At 44.7% G+C, this 16757-nt stretch overlaps 1 protein-coding gene across 1 annotated transcript in view; it reads right to left on the bottom strand.

Moving 5' to 3' along the window:
* PAPPA (pappalysin 1) overlaps window positions 1-16757 on the bottom strand; it is a 252937-nt gene that overhangs the window by 161789 nt on the left and 74391 nt on the right. The window contains exons 6-7 of the mRNA XM_033427347.2: window positions 13467-13588; window positions 5272-5770 (exon numbers count right to left, since the gene is read on the bottom strand). Of these exons, the coding sequence (XP_033283238.2) occupies window positions 5272-5770; window positions 13467-13588 (621 nt within the window). The remainder of the gene's footprint in view (window positions 1-5271; window positions 5771-13466; window positions 13589-16757) is intronic.

The following is a 16757-nucleotide window of genomic DNA, read 5'->3' as shown; positions in this document are numbered from 1 at the left end:
TCGTCTCTTCCAACTTCATCACGGGGATCAATGAGAGCAAGGATCTTCTCTGCTCTGTTCACTACTGCGTCGCTAGTGCCTTGAAAGTACTCGGGTTCATGGTGGAAATCAAAAAATATTCACCGAGAAAATGAACGTATGAGCGAACTAGAAAGTTTCTGAGCTGATTGACAGGGGTTTCTGAGTATGTGGAATCCAGAGGAAGAGATTTGAGATTTGATCTGTAAAATGTGGACTCATATCTGCAATCCTTCCTTTATGTTTATTCATTTACCCCAAGACTTATATTGAGAATACTGAGGAGGTGAGGTGAGATAGAGATTATGCTGGCAGCTTAACAGGTCTGAACGTGAAAGAAAAATCAATAGATTAGTTAATTGGGACACACAAAGAAGCTCGTTGGGAGAGATGACTTCTAAGAATATTTCTAGCTCTAAATCAACGATTCTAAGAACAGAGAGGCACAAACAAAGTAGGCAACACAAACATAGTTGTTCAACTAGAGAATGGATAAGAGCACTAGCTTTGGAGCTGATGGATCTATGTGCAAACCCCAGTTATAGTTACACAGTTTGATAGCTCTGTAATCTCTGGGTTTCAGGTTCTTACCTGTAATTTGGTGATAGGACCACCTACGCTGCAGGTGCAGAGTCGTTGTACAGATTAAGTCAAATGAGATTACTTAAATAAAGCCCTTAGTTAAGCATTTGACACACAGTAGGTACTTAGTAAATGACCGCTTCTCCATTTCTCTTCAACTGCTAAACTCCTTCCCATTCTTCACTCAAGAGCCATTCAAAAATATTTACTGAGTGCCTACTTTGTGCCTGGAATTGTTCTAGGCCCTGGGACTGCACCAGCAGATAAACCAGCAAAAATCCAGTCCTCAAGGAGATTATATTCCTCAATTACAGCTCAATTCTTCCAAGTTTGGGTTAGAAACCACTGACTTTCTGTTTCTGTTTTCTCCATCAGGGCATTTACTATACTGCAGTGCTACTGCTTTCCTAACCCCCTCTCTTCCCAAAGAGTGGGCACACCATGTGGGCAGACTCCATGCCTGTCCTGGCACCACTGTACCATCATGTCCTAACATGGTGCATAGTGTGTAACAGACGTCCAGTAAATATTTGCTGAATGAATCAACGATAGACAGACGAACAGATGAATATTGAAAGTGAGCTGCTATTCACTGTTCCTGGTTTGCTTTATATCTCACTTCCTCTAAGCCAAAAAAAAGGGCTTAGTTTTATCCAGAGTCTTTACTTCTTAGAGAAATCTGGAGATTCCATACAGACCCAGGTAGCATGGTGCCCAGGGCAGAAGCACTTGGCAGTCAAGTTTAGAAACAGAAGCATCCTTGCTCCTTCTTCCCAGCCAGACACAAAAAGACCTGGCCATGTACCTCATGATGCCAGACTTCCAAGAGTGGGTCTCAGGAACGGACTGTGGGTTGGTGGCCTGTGAGTTGTAATCCTGCCTCCTACCTCCTGTATCTTGAACTGTAGCCAGCTTGGATGCATGTCTGAGCTCTAAAATTCTGCCTTTGCATTATTAGAGCAGGAGGTGGTATGGTATTGTGGTTGAGAAGGTGGAATTTGGAATTAGACCTGGGTTTTAAACCTGGCTCTGCCACTACCAGCTGTATTAGGTTGGATAAGTCACTCTTCTGAGCTTCAGCTGCCTCAGAAATATGTGTCAGGCACTTAAAACAGAGTCAATGTTCAATAAGTGGTTATTGGTATTGTTATTATTATCGTTATCATAATTATTCACAATCTACACCTTTTACTAGGCCATCCAGAACTGGTGAGGTCCATGCTGGGTACTGATTCAGAGATAAACAACCTCTGCTGAGTCCCTTTTACTACCAAAAAAAAAAAGTCACCTAAGAACAACTCCTATCCACAGAGAAAAGCTTCATATGTTGTCCCCTCATTTTACAGATAGAAAAAATAAAGCCCCAAAAGGTGATGCAATGTGTCTTCATGTCACATAGTGAGTTAGAAGCAGGGTCAGCACTGGTTCCGTTTCCCTCTGTCAGTGTCAGTCCTCACTCAATGCAGAGGCTTCCACTTAAGGGAGACAGTCCCCCTTTTTCCCTTGTACCGGCCAAAAGCAATCAGTCTACGAGCAGCATCCATTGGGTAAGCACAGAAGCCTCTCCCTTCATCAATGTCATACCTTGGGAAACTATCTCCAGTACAGATAACAGAAAGAATAAATATTTTTGTTGAGAGAAAAAATGAAGACAAAGGTCAAAGGGAATCATGTAATGGGTTGAGTCAGGGAAGAAAAAGAAAGCATTTTTTTTCTCTCTCCTCTTTTTCTCCAAAACAGTCTTTATATAGAACTTGTCTAAGAGCCAATTTATTTGATATGGAAAAAATGTGAGAGCAGTAAAATACACACACACACACACACACACACACACACACACACACACAAAGAGGTATTTGTGTTGGAGTTTAGAACTCGAATTACCAAGAGATAAAGGAGCTGAAATGATAGGTTGACTTGGAAGGATATTTTATTTTTTCAGAGTCTCAGAGAACTTTCACGTCAGGAAGTGGAGCCTGGCCCAGCCCAGGTCTCCAATAAATTCCTTGGGACTCAAGAAAGACGAAGAGGAAGGTCAATGAAGGCCTCAGTCTAGACCTTGTCCCTGCAACACACTGGGGACCAAAGAAACATTTGTTGAGAAGGAAAGAACAAATGGTACACAATGTAGACCTGAATAGTGGTGGTTTTGGAAGCAAACTGGCATAGGAATTGGCATTTTTACCAAGTGGTTAAGGTCTTCAGCACTGAAGTGTGAGTGTCTACAGGAAACTGGCAAAGGCTGAGTCATCCCTGAAATCTACAGCTCTCAGCACAGACTCTGGCACACAGAATGTTCTCAATACAAACTTGTAAATTGAATGAGTAGTCACTCGTATGAGTAAAGAGACCTTGGAGATTCCTGGGCCTTGGAGATCATTTAGAGCAGTAACCATTAAACTTCAACCACCATCAGAATCATCTGGAAAGGTCCTGTACTCAGAGTTTCTGATTCAGTTGTCTGGGCTGGGACCTAAGAACATGGCTTTTCTAAATTCTCAGATGCTGCCAGTACGGGGCCACACTGTGAGAGCCTGATTTAGTGCAGTGGTTCTTAAACCTGGCTGCATGTTACAATCATCCAGTGAGATTTTAAAGTCCTAATGGTTAGGCCTTATCTTCCTTACCAATTAGATCAATACCTGGGGCAGGGCCAGGAGGAGGAAGGAGGCGGGGATGCAAGTGAGCTGGAGGTGATTTTAAAATGCCCCCAATTTTTGTAGCGTGCAACTGACTTTGAGAACCACTAGTCTAGTACAACTTCCTCCTTATGGATTGAAGGCCTCTGAGCACCGGAAAGAGTAAGTGACTAGCCTAAGAATGCACAGCAATTTGGTGACTTAGCTGAGAACAGAACTCAGGGTGCTTTTCCTTCCTCAGTTTAATTTCCACAATTCCACACTTATCAACCTGTGTCAGCGCTCACAGCCTCACAACTCAAGGCTGAAAAAGAAAGCTGGGTTTAAGCTGAGGTTTTAAGACATCTATTATTTCTTCACCTCATTGTTTTATACAGAAATGTTAAGTGGATGCGTATTTATAGAACTTTACCATTCTAGACAAGTGAGGAGATGAAAGAGACAGGGTTATAGAATATTTTCAAGGCAAGACGATCTTTTAAGCACATTCTCAAACACAAACCAAATGCTCCCCCTGAGTTCTTAAACAGGTGTTCTCCATCTCTGAGTCAATGAATGGGTAAGGGTTTGCTTGCGATGTGCATGTTAATTGCCAGCATTGTAACAGGAAGTGCTGGTAATGTGTTTGAAAGTGGTTCTGTCTTTTAAAAAGATTAAAAGTTTCCTCCAGAACTTGGTTTCTATTAATAATATTTGGCTTAGCAAATATTTTCAAGTAGACAGAGCAGAGATTGTGTCTTGTATCATCTTAGAACCAAAGAAAGTGCCACAAAAGGCCCATAGAAACCATTGACGTCAACATTTTCATCACACGGGAGAGGAAATCAAAGCTCAAGGAGATGGACTGATTTATCTAACATTAGTACGTGGACTGGCTGGGGCTAGACACAAGGTGTCTGACTCTTGAGCTACTGTTCTTTTCAATACTCAAAGTGTTCCCCACCCATGTCACTTGTACATAGAAGAGGTTCAACCAATGTTTGGTGGTTGACTTCATAGACTCTTGGTACCCAAATTAGGTGTAGCTAAGGCTCCCTCATTTGTTAGATTAAAGCAGAAACTGGAATCACGTCTTTAATTGAACAGTGGTTAAGTGCACTGGCTTAGGAGTCAGGATGAATTCCAATCCTGATCTCACCACTTCCTAAGTATGTGATCTGGGACAAGTGACTTCCTATCTCCAAGCTACAGTTTCCTTCTTTGCAAAATGAGAAGGAGACTAGGGCTGTGGTTGTGGGGAGGATGAAATAAGTAAAAGATGCAAAGACCTTAGCCCATTGTCTGGCATATGGGAAAAGCACTAATGGCTTCAAAGTAAGGCAGCCCCTCTCATAAAACATAAATCCTCAGGATATCTGAGGAAGAGGTGATAGAGAGGTGGGCTGAGAAAGGAACATTAAGGACAAACAGTATCTCACATCAAAGCAATGAGTACCCGAAAAGAATCATGGAGACCTAGAGCTGCAAAGGCTCCTAAGGACCTAATGGGTAAGACCCTCTCTTCCACACTGGAAAACAAGGACTGTTACTGGTTATGTTCACCTTCCAGCAATATTCTTATGCAAACATCCAGCAACACGCCCAATTCCCAGCCAACCTGCTATAACTTCACCCCCTTCTCATCCACTGGAAAAGCAATCACAATGCATGAATACTCTTCAATTTAATATAAGAGGGAAATCATTAGCAAACTTCGGTTCTTGTACTTTCATTAGCCATACACGACTTTCTCATTGCTACTCTCATCCAGCCTCCTTCACTTTACTGTTGGGAAGACTACACTGCAGAGAGGTCAGAGAGGCTTAGAGTTACATGTTAGGGCCGCCAGCAAGATTCAGGACTCCTGGTTCTTTGTCCACTGTTCTTCCCACCATATCAGCTCTGCCTTGTTAAGACAATTCTACAGCCAACACCAGGTTACAAATCCCTAGAAGTGAGTCTGGCTGTGATGAAGCTCCTTCCAGTGCAGGCCTCTCTGACCCTCCTCACATCCCTCTACAGCCCACCCACTTGATCCAGAGAGTGCACTTACATGTCTGTGAATCTTCTATCGAAGTGTAGGGTGGAGGCCACGTCCACCTGGAGAGGAGGGTCCCGGACCACCTTGTACTGCAAGGGCTTACACTCCAGGCAGAGTGGGGTGTCTGCAACAGAGGTCAACATGGCCGCATCTATCTCCAAGTGCTCATCCAACGTGTAGATCTGGATGCCAAACACCTTCTCGCTCACATCCCGGAGTTTGATGGTCAGTGGGACATCACAGAAGACGTTCTGAGGGCCCAGGGAGATGTTCTTCCCACTGACAGTCAATAGTTTGATGTCATTGACAGCCCCACTGGAGTCCCAGTCAGTGGAGACAAAGGTCACCCAGATGGTCAAAGACTCAGGGACCAAGGGGTAGTGGAATTCCAGTTCAAGGTAGCAGCCTTGTGGCTCAGGGCAGGCTGGAGGGACTGTGTGTGGGTTGACAGCTGAATTTGGGCTCCAGGTGCGGACACTGGACTTACAGGGTTGTTCAACATCTGGATGACCTGTGGACAAGAGATGAGGGGATGAGTTCGTCCTCAGAGTTTCCTGCGGACCTCTGGTGACACTGGCCTGACTAGAACTCACAGAGAGGGTAAAAAGAGAGGGAAGATCCTCAGTGTCTTGGTGAATGTGCTGTGTGCACAGCACCCAGCTCATCCCCACACCTGCCATACAGATCTGGACGAATCACCAGACATCTGGTCAAAACTACATTCAGATAAGTGTCTTATGATCGTGTCGGTGCCCAAACTGCCCCGCCTCATTTATTACTTGTGGGCTTTTCTGCCTCAGATGGAAAGAAGGAAGGAACGCACATTTGCTGAACATTCACTGTGTCCTCTGAACCTGTTTAATTCTTGCAAGGACTCATTTCTGAGATGAGCAACTAAGGCTCAGCAATGTGGAGTGAACTAACCAGAGTCTCACAGCGTGAAGTGTAACAGTCAGCATTAGAGCCTAGCTTTGTCTCGTCCTGAAGTTCCTCGTTGTTCTCCAGACTGAATGCAAGAGCCACTAAAATGAACTAGCATCCCTGTGGCACTGCCTTCGGTACCACCTGCTTGGAATGACAGAAGGGCCAGAAACCTCCAGTGAAGAGGAGGTAAGTAACGATAGCTTCTGCCCCTTGGGCTGAGTATTCTGGGAGGAAACTGTCTAGAACCATGAATGACAGAGCTGGAAGACAGCCCTGGAGCCATCTTATCTCTTTTCCTCCCCTTCTCCACATGAGGTCATTCCATACCACTGAGCTTCTCTGAGCTCTGTCCAGTCTGACTCAGGAAGGGGAGGGATGGTTAGGAGCGGGGAGAAGGAAGGAGAGATTCTTCTACTCTTTCCCCAGAGAGACGATGCCTCATCCCCACTGATCTCAGCCTGCAGCGACTTCTGAATTTTTCTCTGCTGAGATCATTAGTCCTAGACCCTCAGAGAGCTCTCCTTTGCACTGCTGAGAAAAGTAATCAGGACTCAATGCAGTGATTGGCTCTAATTTATTTAAGGGTGTCTAGCAAGAGATACACATCAGCTGGTGAGGGTAAGATGAAGGATCTCAGGTTGTCCTGTCGGCCACATTCTTTAGCATCAGTGGTTGATGGGGGGTGGAGATGCTGGACATTTCTAAAGCAAAAGGGAAAAAAATCAATCTTTGTCCAAAAAGGTTTTGATAATGTTACAGCGTAACAGGAATCGCCACAGTATGAAAACTAGAAAGCCATTTTGGGTGGAAAAGCCATTCCAGTGAAAGCTGTAAATGCCTCCAATCTCCTTGCCTCTGCCCAGCCAAGGGAGAAGAGAGAAGATGTCCAGTGGAGATGGAAAAGAGAAGAGAAAAAGAGATGGGAGCAAGGGGGCTGGGGGGTGGAGAACAAGGAAAATTCAAAAGACTTTTTAGATATAACACATCAGAACAAGAAGAGATGGATGTAACTACAAGATTCCCTCCACCTCTCCTTGGCCAGGTTCATTTATTACTTGCAGCAAATGCTGGATAGAAGAGACCGGTTGTTTAAGTCAAAGGTACAAACAAGACTCCCTACCTAGGCTGAAGCCTTTCTTCTTATCGATTCTCCAACCCAAAGAGTTCCTGATTCTTTTGACTCTGTGGGTTGTTGGTACTCCTGTATCACTTATTCATTCAAAAAGCTTTACTGAGGGCAGCGTTTTAATACATACAGAGCACATTCCCTAGCCATTAATTTATTTATCTGATTCTTACCAAAATCCTGTAAGATAGTTGTCATTATTGTCTCTGTTTGGTAGCTCTGTTTCACTCAATACCATATTCAGTCTTTAATACAGGGCCTGGCACATAAATAGTGAACACAGTGGACATTCAATAAATATTTGATAAGTGAAGACTCTTCTATCTTGTTCAAATATGGAGCTACAAAAGAAAGTGAAGGCTCCACGGAGTATTAGAGCCTGCTGTGCCACGGCAGGTGCCAGGTGAACACCCCTGCCCTCCACCATGGGCTCTCCTGGAACTGGCAAGTAATGGAGCAATCTTTCTCCCTTCCTCGGAGAAAATGACTGTCAGTGGTGGGAGCCACGGGAGAGCAAAGATGACAAATCTGTCTGGCTCACGCTTCCATCCCTGGTTCACTGTTAATCAACAGAGGGACCAAGTGCTTTCCAAAGGACAAGAAAGTGAGCTTGGTCACTATGCTCAAGTAAGTAAACAGGACTAGAAATATTTGCAAAGTGTGTGCTTGTCTGGTTATCAGAGACCAACTTTTAGATGTACAAAAGAGCCTCAAGGGGCCCTGAGTCCAAGCCATCAAAAAAGCAGCAATCCCATAATAATACCAGTCTTCATGCACTGGCCACTCTCTGTGTGCTGGGCACTGTGCCAGGCACGCTACATGCCTCAGCTCTTTTCATCCTGGCCATAAGTCTATGACGTTGGTCTTATGAAACTCATTTTACGGAAGAGGAAACAGAGCCTGAGATGGTTAAGTAATTCCTTGGTGGGGAGTAGGATACTATGTGAATCTGTTGGTCCAGGGATCATGCCAAGCTTTGAAGGAATGAAAGATGGGTTAAAATATCAACTATACAGTTTCTCACAGTATCACCTACTCTAATGATGCTTACCCGACAGGGGTGCTATAACACTCAAATGGGATGAGATATTTAACAGAGGAACATATTCACAAGTACATTAGCTCTGTTTTGAAACATAAGGAAGAATTAACAAGGGAAAGCTTGGGAAAAGGAGGTATTCCAAGCGAAGAGAACAGTTGAGAGAGAATGTGAAATAAGATGACTGTGGTTTTGAGTGCAACGGGAAAGCAGTAAGTGGTGGTAAGGCTGGCATGCTAGGCCGAACCCAGATTATGAAGGGTCTTGTACATCACGTTAAGGAAACTGAACTTTATGCTGAGAGAGCTTGGGAGCTACTGAAGAATTTGAAGCAAGCAAATGAAAGCTGTCTTTCAGAAAAACCAATGTTTGGAGTCACAGATACTCTCCACCCACCCATCCATCCAGCGAATAATTGTTGACTGTCTGGTCTGTGTCCAGTGTTAGGCTATAGTCACCGGAAAAACAGGTTTTGCAGACATGGTCTCTGCCCTCATGGAGCTTCTAGTCCAGTGAAAACGGTTAAGAAACTGCTGTACTAATTCAGATAATACACAACTGCTGCTTGTACAAAGGGAACATCAGAGATGAGGACAAATCAGTGTCCCTACGGAAGAAAAATGGATGCAGCTGGGAAACTAATTGGATGTGTGGTGATAAATCTGGGAGAAGGGTTGAGAAAAGTAAAGGGAAGGGAAGGGGAGGGGGAGGGGAGGGGAGGGGGGAGGGAGGGGAGGGGAGGGGGGAGGGAGGGGAGGAGAGGAGAGGAGAGGAGAGGAAGGGATGAGGGAAGAAAGGAAGGGGGAAGGAAGAAAAGTACAAAGGAACTGTTACTTCATTACCAATACACATCTTTTTGTATATATGCTGACAAAATGAAGAGTTACATGTTCATATAAGCTGTCCACTAGAGATGAGGCCATATGTGACGTGAAATATATTTATACATACCTATGCTGATTTAAATTTACATTTATGATGATCTATACAGACATCTATTTCATATCTTTGTGTATATACACTGCAGCTGTTGACACAAATATAACAACTTGGTGTCAGGTTTTTTCTAGATGAATCCTTTAGCACACTGAAATATTCTGGGCAGAAAAATGGGGAAAATATTCACACAAGTAAGAATGAAAACAGCCAGTGCCATGTGTTAAATCTCTCATGGAAAACCCGGGAGTTGCAATGTATTATAGGCTTGCATAAGTGATCTTCACTGAAATTTGAGTCGATCAGATCTAGCTATCTAATTCCTGAGCTACAAGCGTATCATGGTATTGAATACCTCAGAAAATATTCATCTATGAAATATAGTTTTTGCTCAAGAGAAGGGAAAATAGGTTTCTTCTTGGTACAACCATGTTCTGTGGCCAAAGGCAAGAATCTTCTGATTGTATTTACCTGAAGTTCATGAAATGGAGTTAATGGAACATACTGAATGTGCAGTAAATATCTGTTAAATGAAGACTTTTCTATCCTGTTAATATGGAGTTAAAATATCACAGCTGGAAAGGACGTTTGTTCTACGGATAATAAAATATTACAGCTGGAAAGGACGTTTGTTCTACGGATAAGATGCTATCTTCAGAGAAGCAAAGTGACTCACTCAAGGGCACAGAGAACACTGATGGCCAGACTCAGACCAAAATCCCATCCTCGTCAGCCCCCCCCACACCCATGCTCTTTCCCCAACCCCAGAGATACTCTGGCATCGCTCACAGACTGGGGAGTTTTATGTTAGTTTGGGAAGTCCAAAAACTTAAACACGCAAAGATAAATAGGATGAAAATGAGTTGAGAAATAAATTGCAGAGTTTGGCTCACGGAAAAGTTTATTTCTTTAAGAATATTAAAAGGGTCTAAGCCAAATGGATCACACAGCCTGTAATAGGATGCTCTAAAAAAAGAACAGAGCCTCTTCCTGGCCTGCCTGTACTCAATTTGCATATCCTGAAGGAAAACCCGGGGCTGCTGGGTTTCCTTGGAGGCCTCGGTCAGCTCAGGGTACAGGGGGCGCTCAGCACTTCAGTGGGACTCCACTCCGCATATCATGCTTGAAGAGGGTGAGGGGTGAACCAGGAACAGACCTAACCAATTGACAGTTTGGCTGGATGGAGGTGTGGGGAGATACCAGGAAATTATTTCTTTCGTTCAAGTGGTAGAACAAACCAAGATGATTTTAGCCAGAAAAGTCTCAGGGTAGAGTCTTGCTACTTCTTCCTCCCAAATCTCTCAATTCCATTGATTCTTCTCCAGTATCACTGCCACTGACCTCATCCAGGCCACCGCCATCCGTCTGCTGGATTCCTGATACAGCCACGGGGATGCGCCCTTTCCCCCATCCACTCCTCCCCCGATCTCTTCGCCACAGAGCAGCCCAGACGATCTTTCTAACAAGCACACCTCACCATATTCCAGGCACCTGCCAAGGCACGTGGCATCTCCTCACTGCCCTCAGAATAATCCAAACCCAGCCTCATCCGGACATCACACATATCACCCCAGTCCAACCTCTCCCTCACCCACACCTTCCTTTTCATACTCCAGACCCATTTAAGTTCTTACCCCATTATTGAAGAACTTTCGTTTATGTACGTTATATCTATCAGACGTTACCACATTGTGGATTAAAACTGAGAAACTCTAAAACACAAGGACACATAAGTATGTGTCCCATTAGCTGTCAGAGCAGTAAAACATCGCATGCCATGCAGCTGCTGGGAAGCTCCACTGTACACTCAGGAAAGAATGAGTGTGAAAAAGGTCAACAGTGGCATAGCATTATTATGAAAATACCTTTGGACTTTGAGGACACACTACAAAGTCTTAGGAACCCCATAAGCCTCCAGATCACACTGAGAAAACCAGTGCTCTAAACATATCCAACTCCTCTCACATTCTTTTTTTTTTTTTTTTGCGGTACGCGGGCCTCTCACTGTCATGGCCCCTCCCGTTACGGAGCACAGGCTCCGGACGCGCAGATGGCTCACGGGCTCAGCCGCTCCGCGGCACGTGGGATCTTCCCGGACCGGGGCACGAACCCGTGTCCCCCGCATCGGCAGGCGGACTCTCAACCACTGCGCCACCAGGGAAGCCCCTCTCACATTCTTAAATGTACCTTGTTCACTGGTGTGTTAACATTTCCTGGGTGGCATGAGTCTCAATTTGGGGCGAGGTCCCCTACGCAGCACAAGCCTCATCACACCCGATGGTGATTGCCCACGTACTCATCTGACTCCCCTATTAGACAGTCAGCTCTGCCCAGTCCATGTGCCCAGCACAGTCCCTATGGTGGGCAGAGATGAGATGGGTTCATTCCTTGCATGGAAGAGACCCATACCTTCTTCTGTGAGAACCCAACGTGGGTTCAGTTTGGGTGAAAACGTTACCACTGCAGATTTTAGGAAGAACTTTCTAACAGATGGAGCTAGAACGGGAAGGCCAAGGAAATACACGAGCTGGTGCTGGGAGAGCCTCGGTGAGGGAGGGCACAAAGGGGATTCCTGCCCAGGGTGGGACCTGGGGCTGGATGACCCCAGGCGTCCCTTCCACGGCTGACAGCCTGTGATTCTGTGAGGTTGAGCTAAGGGTTTCTCCCAGGCATCCCTCTGGCTTTACATTCCGGATGAATTTGTTTAGAGTTCCCCAGTTCCCCAGTTCGGCTCTCATTTTTATTTTAAGCTATTTTAGAAGATAACAGAGCACAGCGCTGTCATTTTTCTCCCTCACTTTTCTCTCTGATCCCTCTCCCTTGCTTTATTCTATCTCTGGCTTTTTCTTTTTCAACCTTCTTTCTAAAAATATAAAGGGAGACGGGGGAGTTCTCACTGAACCTCAGTGAGGAGTCAGATTCTGCTCCCTCTGGTGGACTGGGGTCCCCACCCAAAGACAGCTGGCAGGAGCTGACCTGCATAGCAGAATGAAGGACAGAGAGGGGGCTTCTAAGTGGAAGTCTCTGAAGGCAACGGAGGGCGAGACGGAGGACTGAGGGGTCTCTGCCAGCCTGGCTTCAGGGACTAGACCTGTGCCCCAAAGAAAGAGACGCTGCAGGAGGAAACGGAATAGGCAATTTTCCATGAGATTCTCTAGGTTGCAAGCTCTCTTCCTTCAGGGCCAAGCAACAGTGCAACAAAGCATTGGGTGAAAGGCAGTTTCTTAATTTCTCTAGAAAACTGAGGGGCAGTGAGCTGTACTGTGAGGTAGCACAGAGATTGTTGGCTCCTGGGGAGGCCTGGGAGACAACCCTGTGCAGGGAAGGTCTGGTCATGGGTGGAGCCGCAACCATGGCAGTCATGAGGTGCTTCCTTCTAGTGCCTTGCGGATAAATGGATCCTGAAAAGGAGGTTTCATGGAAGGAAACCAAGAGGAAGAGTTGTGACACATGTAAGAAGGCCCTGGGTACCCCAGAAGTAACTGTAGAAGAATCAAAGGCTAGTGATGTGTATTGATTCTATCGTGACCTTGTTTATTTACGCCCTCACAGGCTGTCAGGGTCTGGGGCATATATAAACATACACATACTGTGTCTTATCAGGTGTGTGGCCTTGGGCACTTACTTAATACCTCAGGGAATTTGTTTCTTCATATGTAAAGTGGCATGACATGCTTAGGTCAGTGCAGATGCTCAAAAGACTTGTGTTGAACAAATGCATGAATACTGGCCTTGATGTAGGGTTTCGAAAGGGTACAAACTCCTACTGATAAAATGAATAAATTCTGGAGTTCTAATATACAGCATGGTGACTATAGTTAACAATACTGTATTGAAAATTGCTTAGAGAGGAAATCTTAAATGGTCTCACTTAAAAAAAACCCAGAAATATGAGGTGACAGATATGTTAACTAACCTTACCGTGATGACTTTGAAATACATACATGTATCAAATCATCACATTGCACTCCTTAAACTTACATAGTGTTATATGTCCATTATACCTCAATAAAGCTGAGGAAAAAAAAAAAAAAGACAAAAAAAAAATACTGGCCTTGTAGGGCGATCTTCAGATCAAATGAGATAGTACATGAAAAAGACCATTAAAATCATAAAACTCCAACTGTATCGAAAGTGTTCTTTGCACACCCAACCAGCAAAAGAGCTTCCAGGCTGGCTTACCTTCTGCTTCCCGAGGACTCCAGTGTCCTGATGGGCCACAGGGCATCGGGGAGGAGGCGTTGAAGGCATATTGCACCAGGATTCTCCCTTCCAGGCAAAGGTCACATGCTGATCCCAATTCTCTAGGAGGCCAAGGAAAGAAGGAAAATGCACCGCCTTAGGAACAGTTGAATGAGTCCCTGGCTTGACTAAGCCGAAGGCGGATGTTACAGCCAATCTGTGTTCTCCAATCTTCCCAGAGCTTCCAGAATATGACCATGAGGGAAATTCTTCCCCACTGCCCACGAGGGCCTTGTTTGGGCCTAAGTGGCTTCTTTTCTGGTGGGGGACACACTTTAATTCTAAGCAGCCCAGAATCAACAGAATCAACTTACTACCTGCACTAATCTTCATTTCATCAATCATTTAAAGTTCCCTTGAAGAATTGATGTGTGGTTGTGAGAAAATCTTTTGCCCCATTGGACCTCAAATTTTATTCTTTTAACAATATCTGTCAGGTACCTACCATATGCAGGAACCATCCAGTATCCTAGGTATTAAATAGGAAGAAGGCGTGGTTCAGTTCCTTCACCTGAAAATGAGTGGGCTGAACTAGATGATGCCTAAAGAATCTTCTAGCCCTGACATTCTGGGGCTGGATGAGTCACTCGTTGATTTTACAGTCAAAAACAGTTTCCTAACCATGCCATCTAATTCATTTCAGCAGCTTTCCAAGGGGCAAGCCAGTCCCTCAATGGGACCAGCCCAGCCCCAGAAGGAGAATGTTACGGTGGCTTTCCCTATCATCTAGTGTCTTATGTGTCTGGATTCAATCTCCCTTTAGCCACAACAGCCTCTGGGATCCTACTTTTCTCCAGACTTGGCTCCTGTTTAGGAGACAGTTGCTGGGAAGGGAGGGGGATAAGCCCTCTCCTCATGTACGAGGGTGAGTGAGCCCCAAAACTCTGTGAATCTGAGCAACTCCTACAGAGGGACTGGAAAGGGAAAATGTCAAGAAATGTCAGAGCCCAACCCATTATTTCTCAAAATGCAATGGTCCTTCCAATACCTCTTTCCTAGAAGAATCACTATACTTTGGCTACCTGAAAGATACAGTGGAGGAACCCTATCTCAAGCCTTACGGCTTTTGCTTCATAGGGAACCTCCGTAGCCCCTGGGCTCACATGCTTATCAACATCACAGTCTGCTGGTGGTCCTTATTCCTCCTCCACCCAGCTGCCAGGGAGCTCAACCCCAAACCTAAATCTGAACACTTCATGTCCCTGCTTACCTACTTACATGGTGGTCAGCATACGTAGTTTAATGTATGTATGTATGGATGGATAAATACCAGTCGTTCCAATATGTTGCTAAGACCCATGATGAACCTAGTCTAGACCCTCAAACTGCAGATTCTGCATCCTCAGCCTTATCACTGTAAATATGAAACCATACATAGGTAGAAATGTTATAAGCACACTAATATTCAGTGATAGGAGAATGATTAAATGGCCTAAGGTTAATCTGCTCAGTGCAATGGTAAGCAGTTTTTATAAAAAATACTTATAAAGATTACTAAATTTTATGGAAAAATGCATTAGCTATCATGTTAAGTGAAAGAGTCATATTCAAAACTGTATCTATAGCAGCATCTCAATGCTGTTCTAATAATCTTTTTTTTTTTTTTTTTTGCGGTACGCGGGCTTCTCACTGTTGTGGCCTCTCCCGTTGCGGAGCACAGGCTCCGGACGCACAGGCTCAGCGGCCATGGCTCACGGGCCCAGCCGCTCCGCAGCATGTGGGATCTTCCCAGACCGGGGTCACGAACCCGTGTCCCCTGCATCGGCAGGCGGACTCTCAACCACTGCGCTACCAGGGAAGCCCTGTTCTAATAATCTTAATGCAACAAAATATTATCAGCAGTAATTTCTAGGTGGTAGAACACAGGATGATTCCTCCCTCCCTCCTTTTATTCCTTCTGGTTGTCTGAACTTTCTATATATTTGCAGTATGTATAAGGCACTCCTGGACTAGCAGTAATGATGATTATACAAATATGCTTGCAGGCAGGGGATGAGGAGAGCAGAGAGAGGTGCTCAGCACCACTCTGGTTCCATTACAATGACCACAATCCATGCATAGCAACTCAGAGTCACAGGACTGGCTTTATGACGACAGTGAGATTACAAACATCCTTGCATGGAATCAGGAGTCACGCCGACCTTTATGGTAATTGAGCCTTTCTACTTCTTTAGATGCTCTGTTTTAGATGATACACATATAGTCACCTGCGCTTCACTGAGCTCTTGACACAGTGTGGGTTCCCAATAAACACTCTGATGAGTGAATAAGCCATCATCCACCTGACAATAAAGGTGCCTAATTTACACAGAGCTCTACCAAGTGCATTCCCTCATGTTCGATCACCGGTTCATGTGTTCATTCAATATTTCATCTATTCATTCAGTGGATACTCATTGAACAGCTGCTGGTTGTTAGCACTGTACAACTACCAGACATTAACCATCCAAGGGTGAGTACATTTGGTGTGGTACCTGCCCTCATAAGAGCTTTCCATCCAGCAGAGGCAACGGTCCCTAAACAAACAGATCAATAGATATAACAGTACAGATTCAGCATTTCTAGAAGGAAAGTTGATAGATAATGTAGGAGAGAATAATGGGGTGGAGCGTGCTGGGCTTATTTAGATTGGCAGAATCATAGAAGATGTTAGTCAGGGTATGGTGAAGAATGACACAGAGTGGGAGTAAAGCATTCCAGGTTCAGTCTAAAGGTATGTAAAGGACCTAAGCAAGAAAGAAGGGCTTGGTCCATAAGGGGCCTTAAAGAAACCTGAGTGGCAAGAGTCACAGACGAAGGAAAGAGCAGTAAGAGAGGCAAGGGCCAGATCATGGGAGGTGCCGTAGACTACGTGTTAGATGACACATAGAAGTAATGGGAAACCACTGGAGGGTTGCAACACACGGGTGATGTGACCTAATTCACATTCGAAAATGATCAGTCTGAATGGTGAATGAAGAATAAGTTGGGCACAAGTAAAAGCAAAGTCAGTAACTAAACAGCAAAGGTGGGTGATCCTGAGTATGGTGGGTGATGTTCCCATTTTATAGTTAAGGAAACTGAGAAGCATGAGTACAAAGTAACCAAAATCATAGCTCAGAAAGTCACAGAGTCAAAATGGGCTTTACCAAAATCAGGCAATATCCTACACACATTCAGGGAGTGTACAGTATGTGTTTCTAATCTTTGGCATTTCTTTGATTTCAATGGGCACCTGTATCTACACAGACA

This window comes from Orcinus orca, chromosome 6 (assembly GCF_937001465.1).
Source record: "Orcinus orca chromosome 6, mOrcOrc1.1, whole genome shotgun sequence".
Classification (NCBI taxonomy): Eukaryota; Metazoa; Chordata; class Mammalia; order Artiodactyla; family Delphinidae; genus Orcinus; species Orcinus orca.
This window is presented reverse-complemented; position numbering and strand designations above follow the sequence as displayed.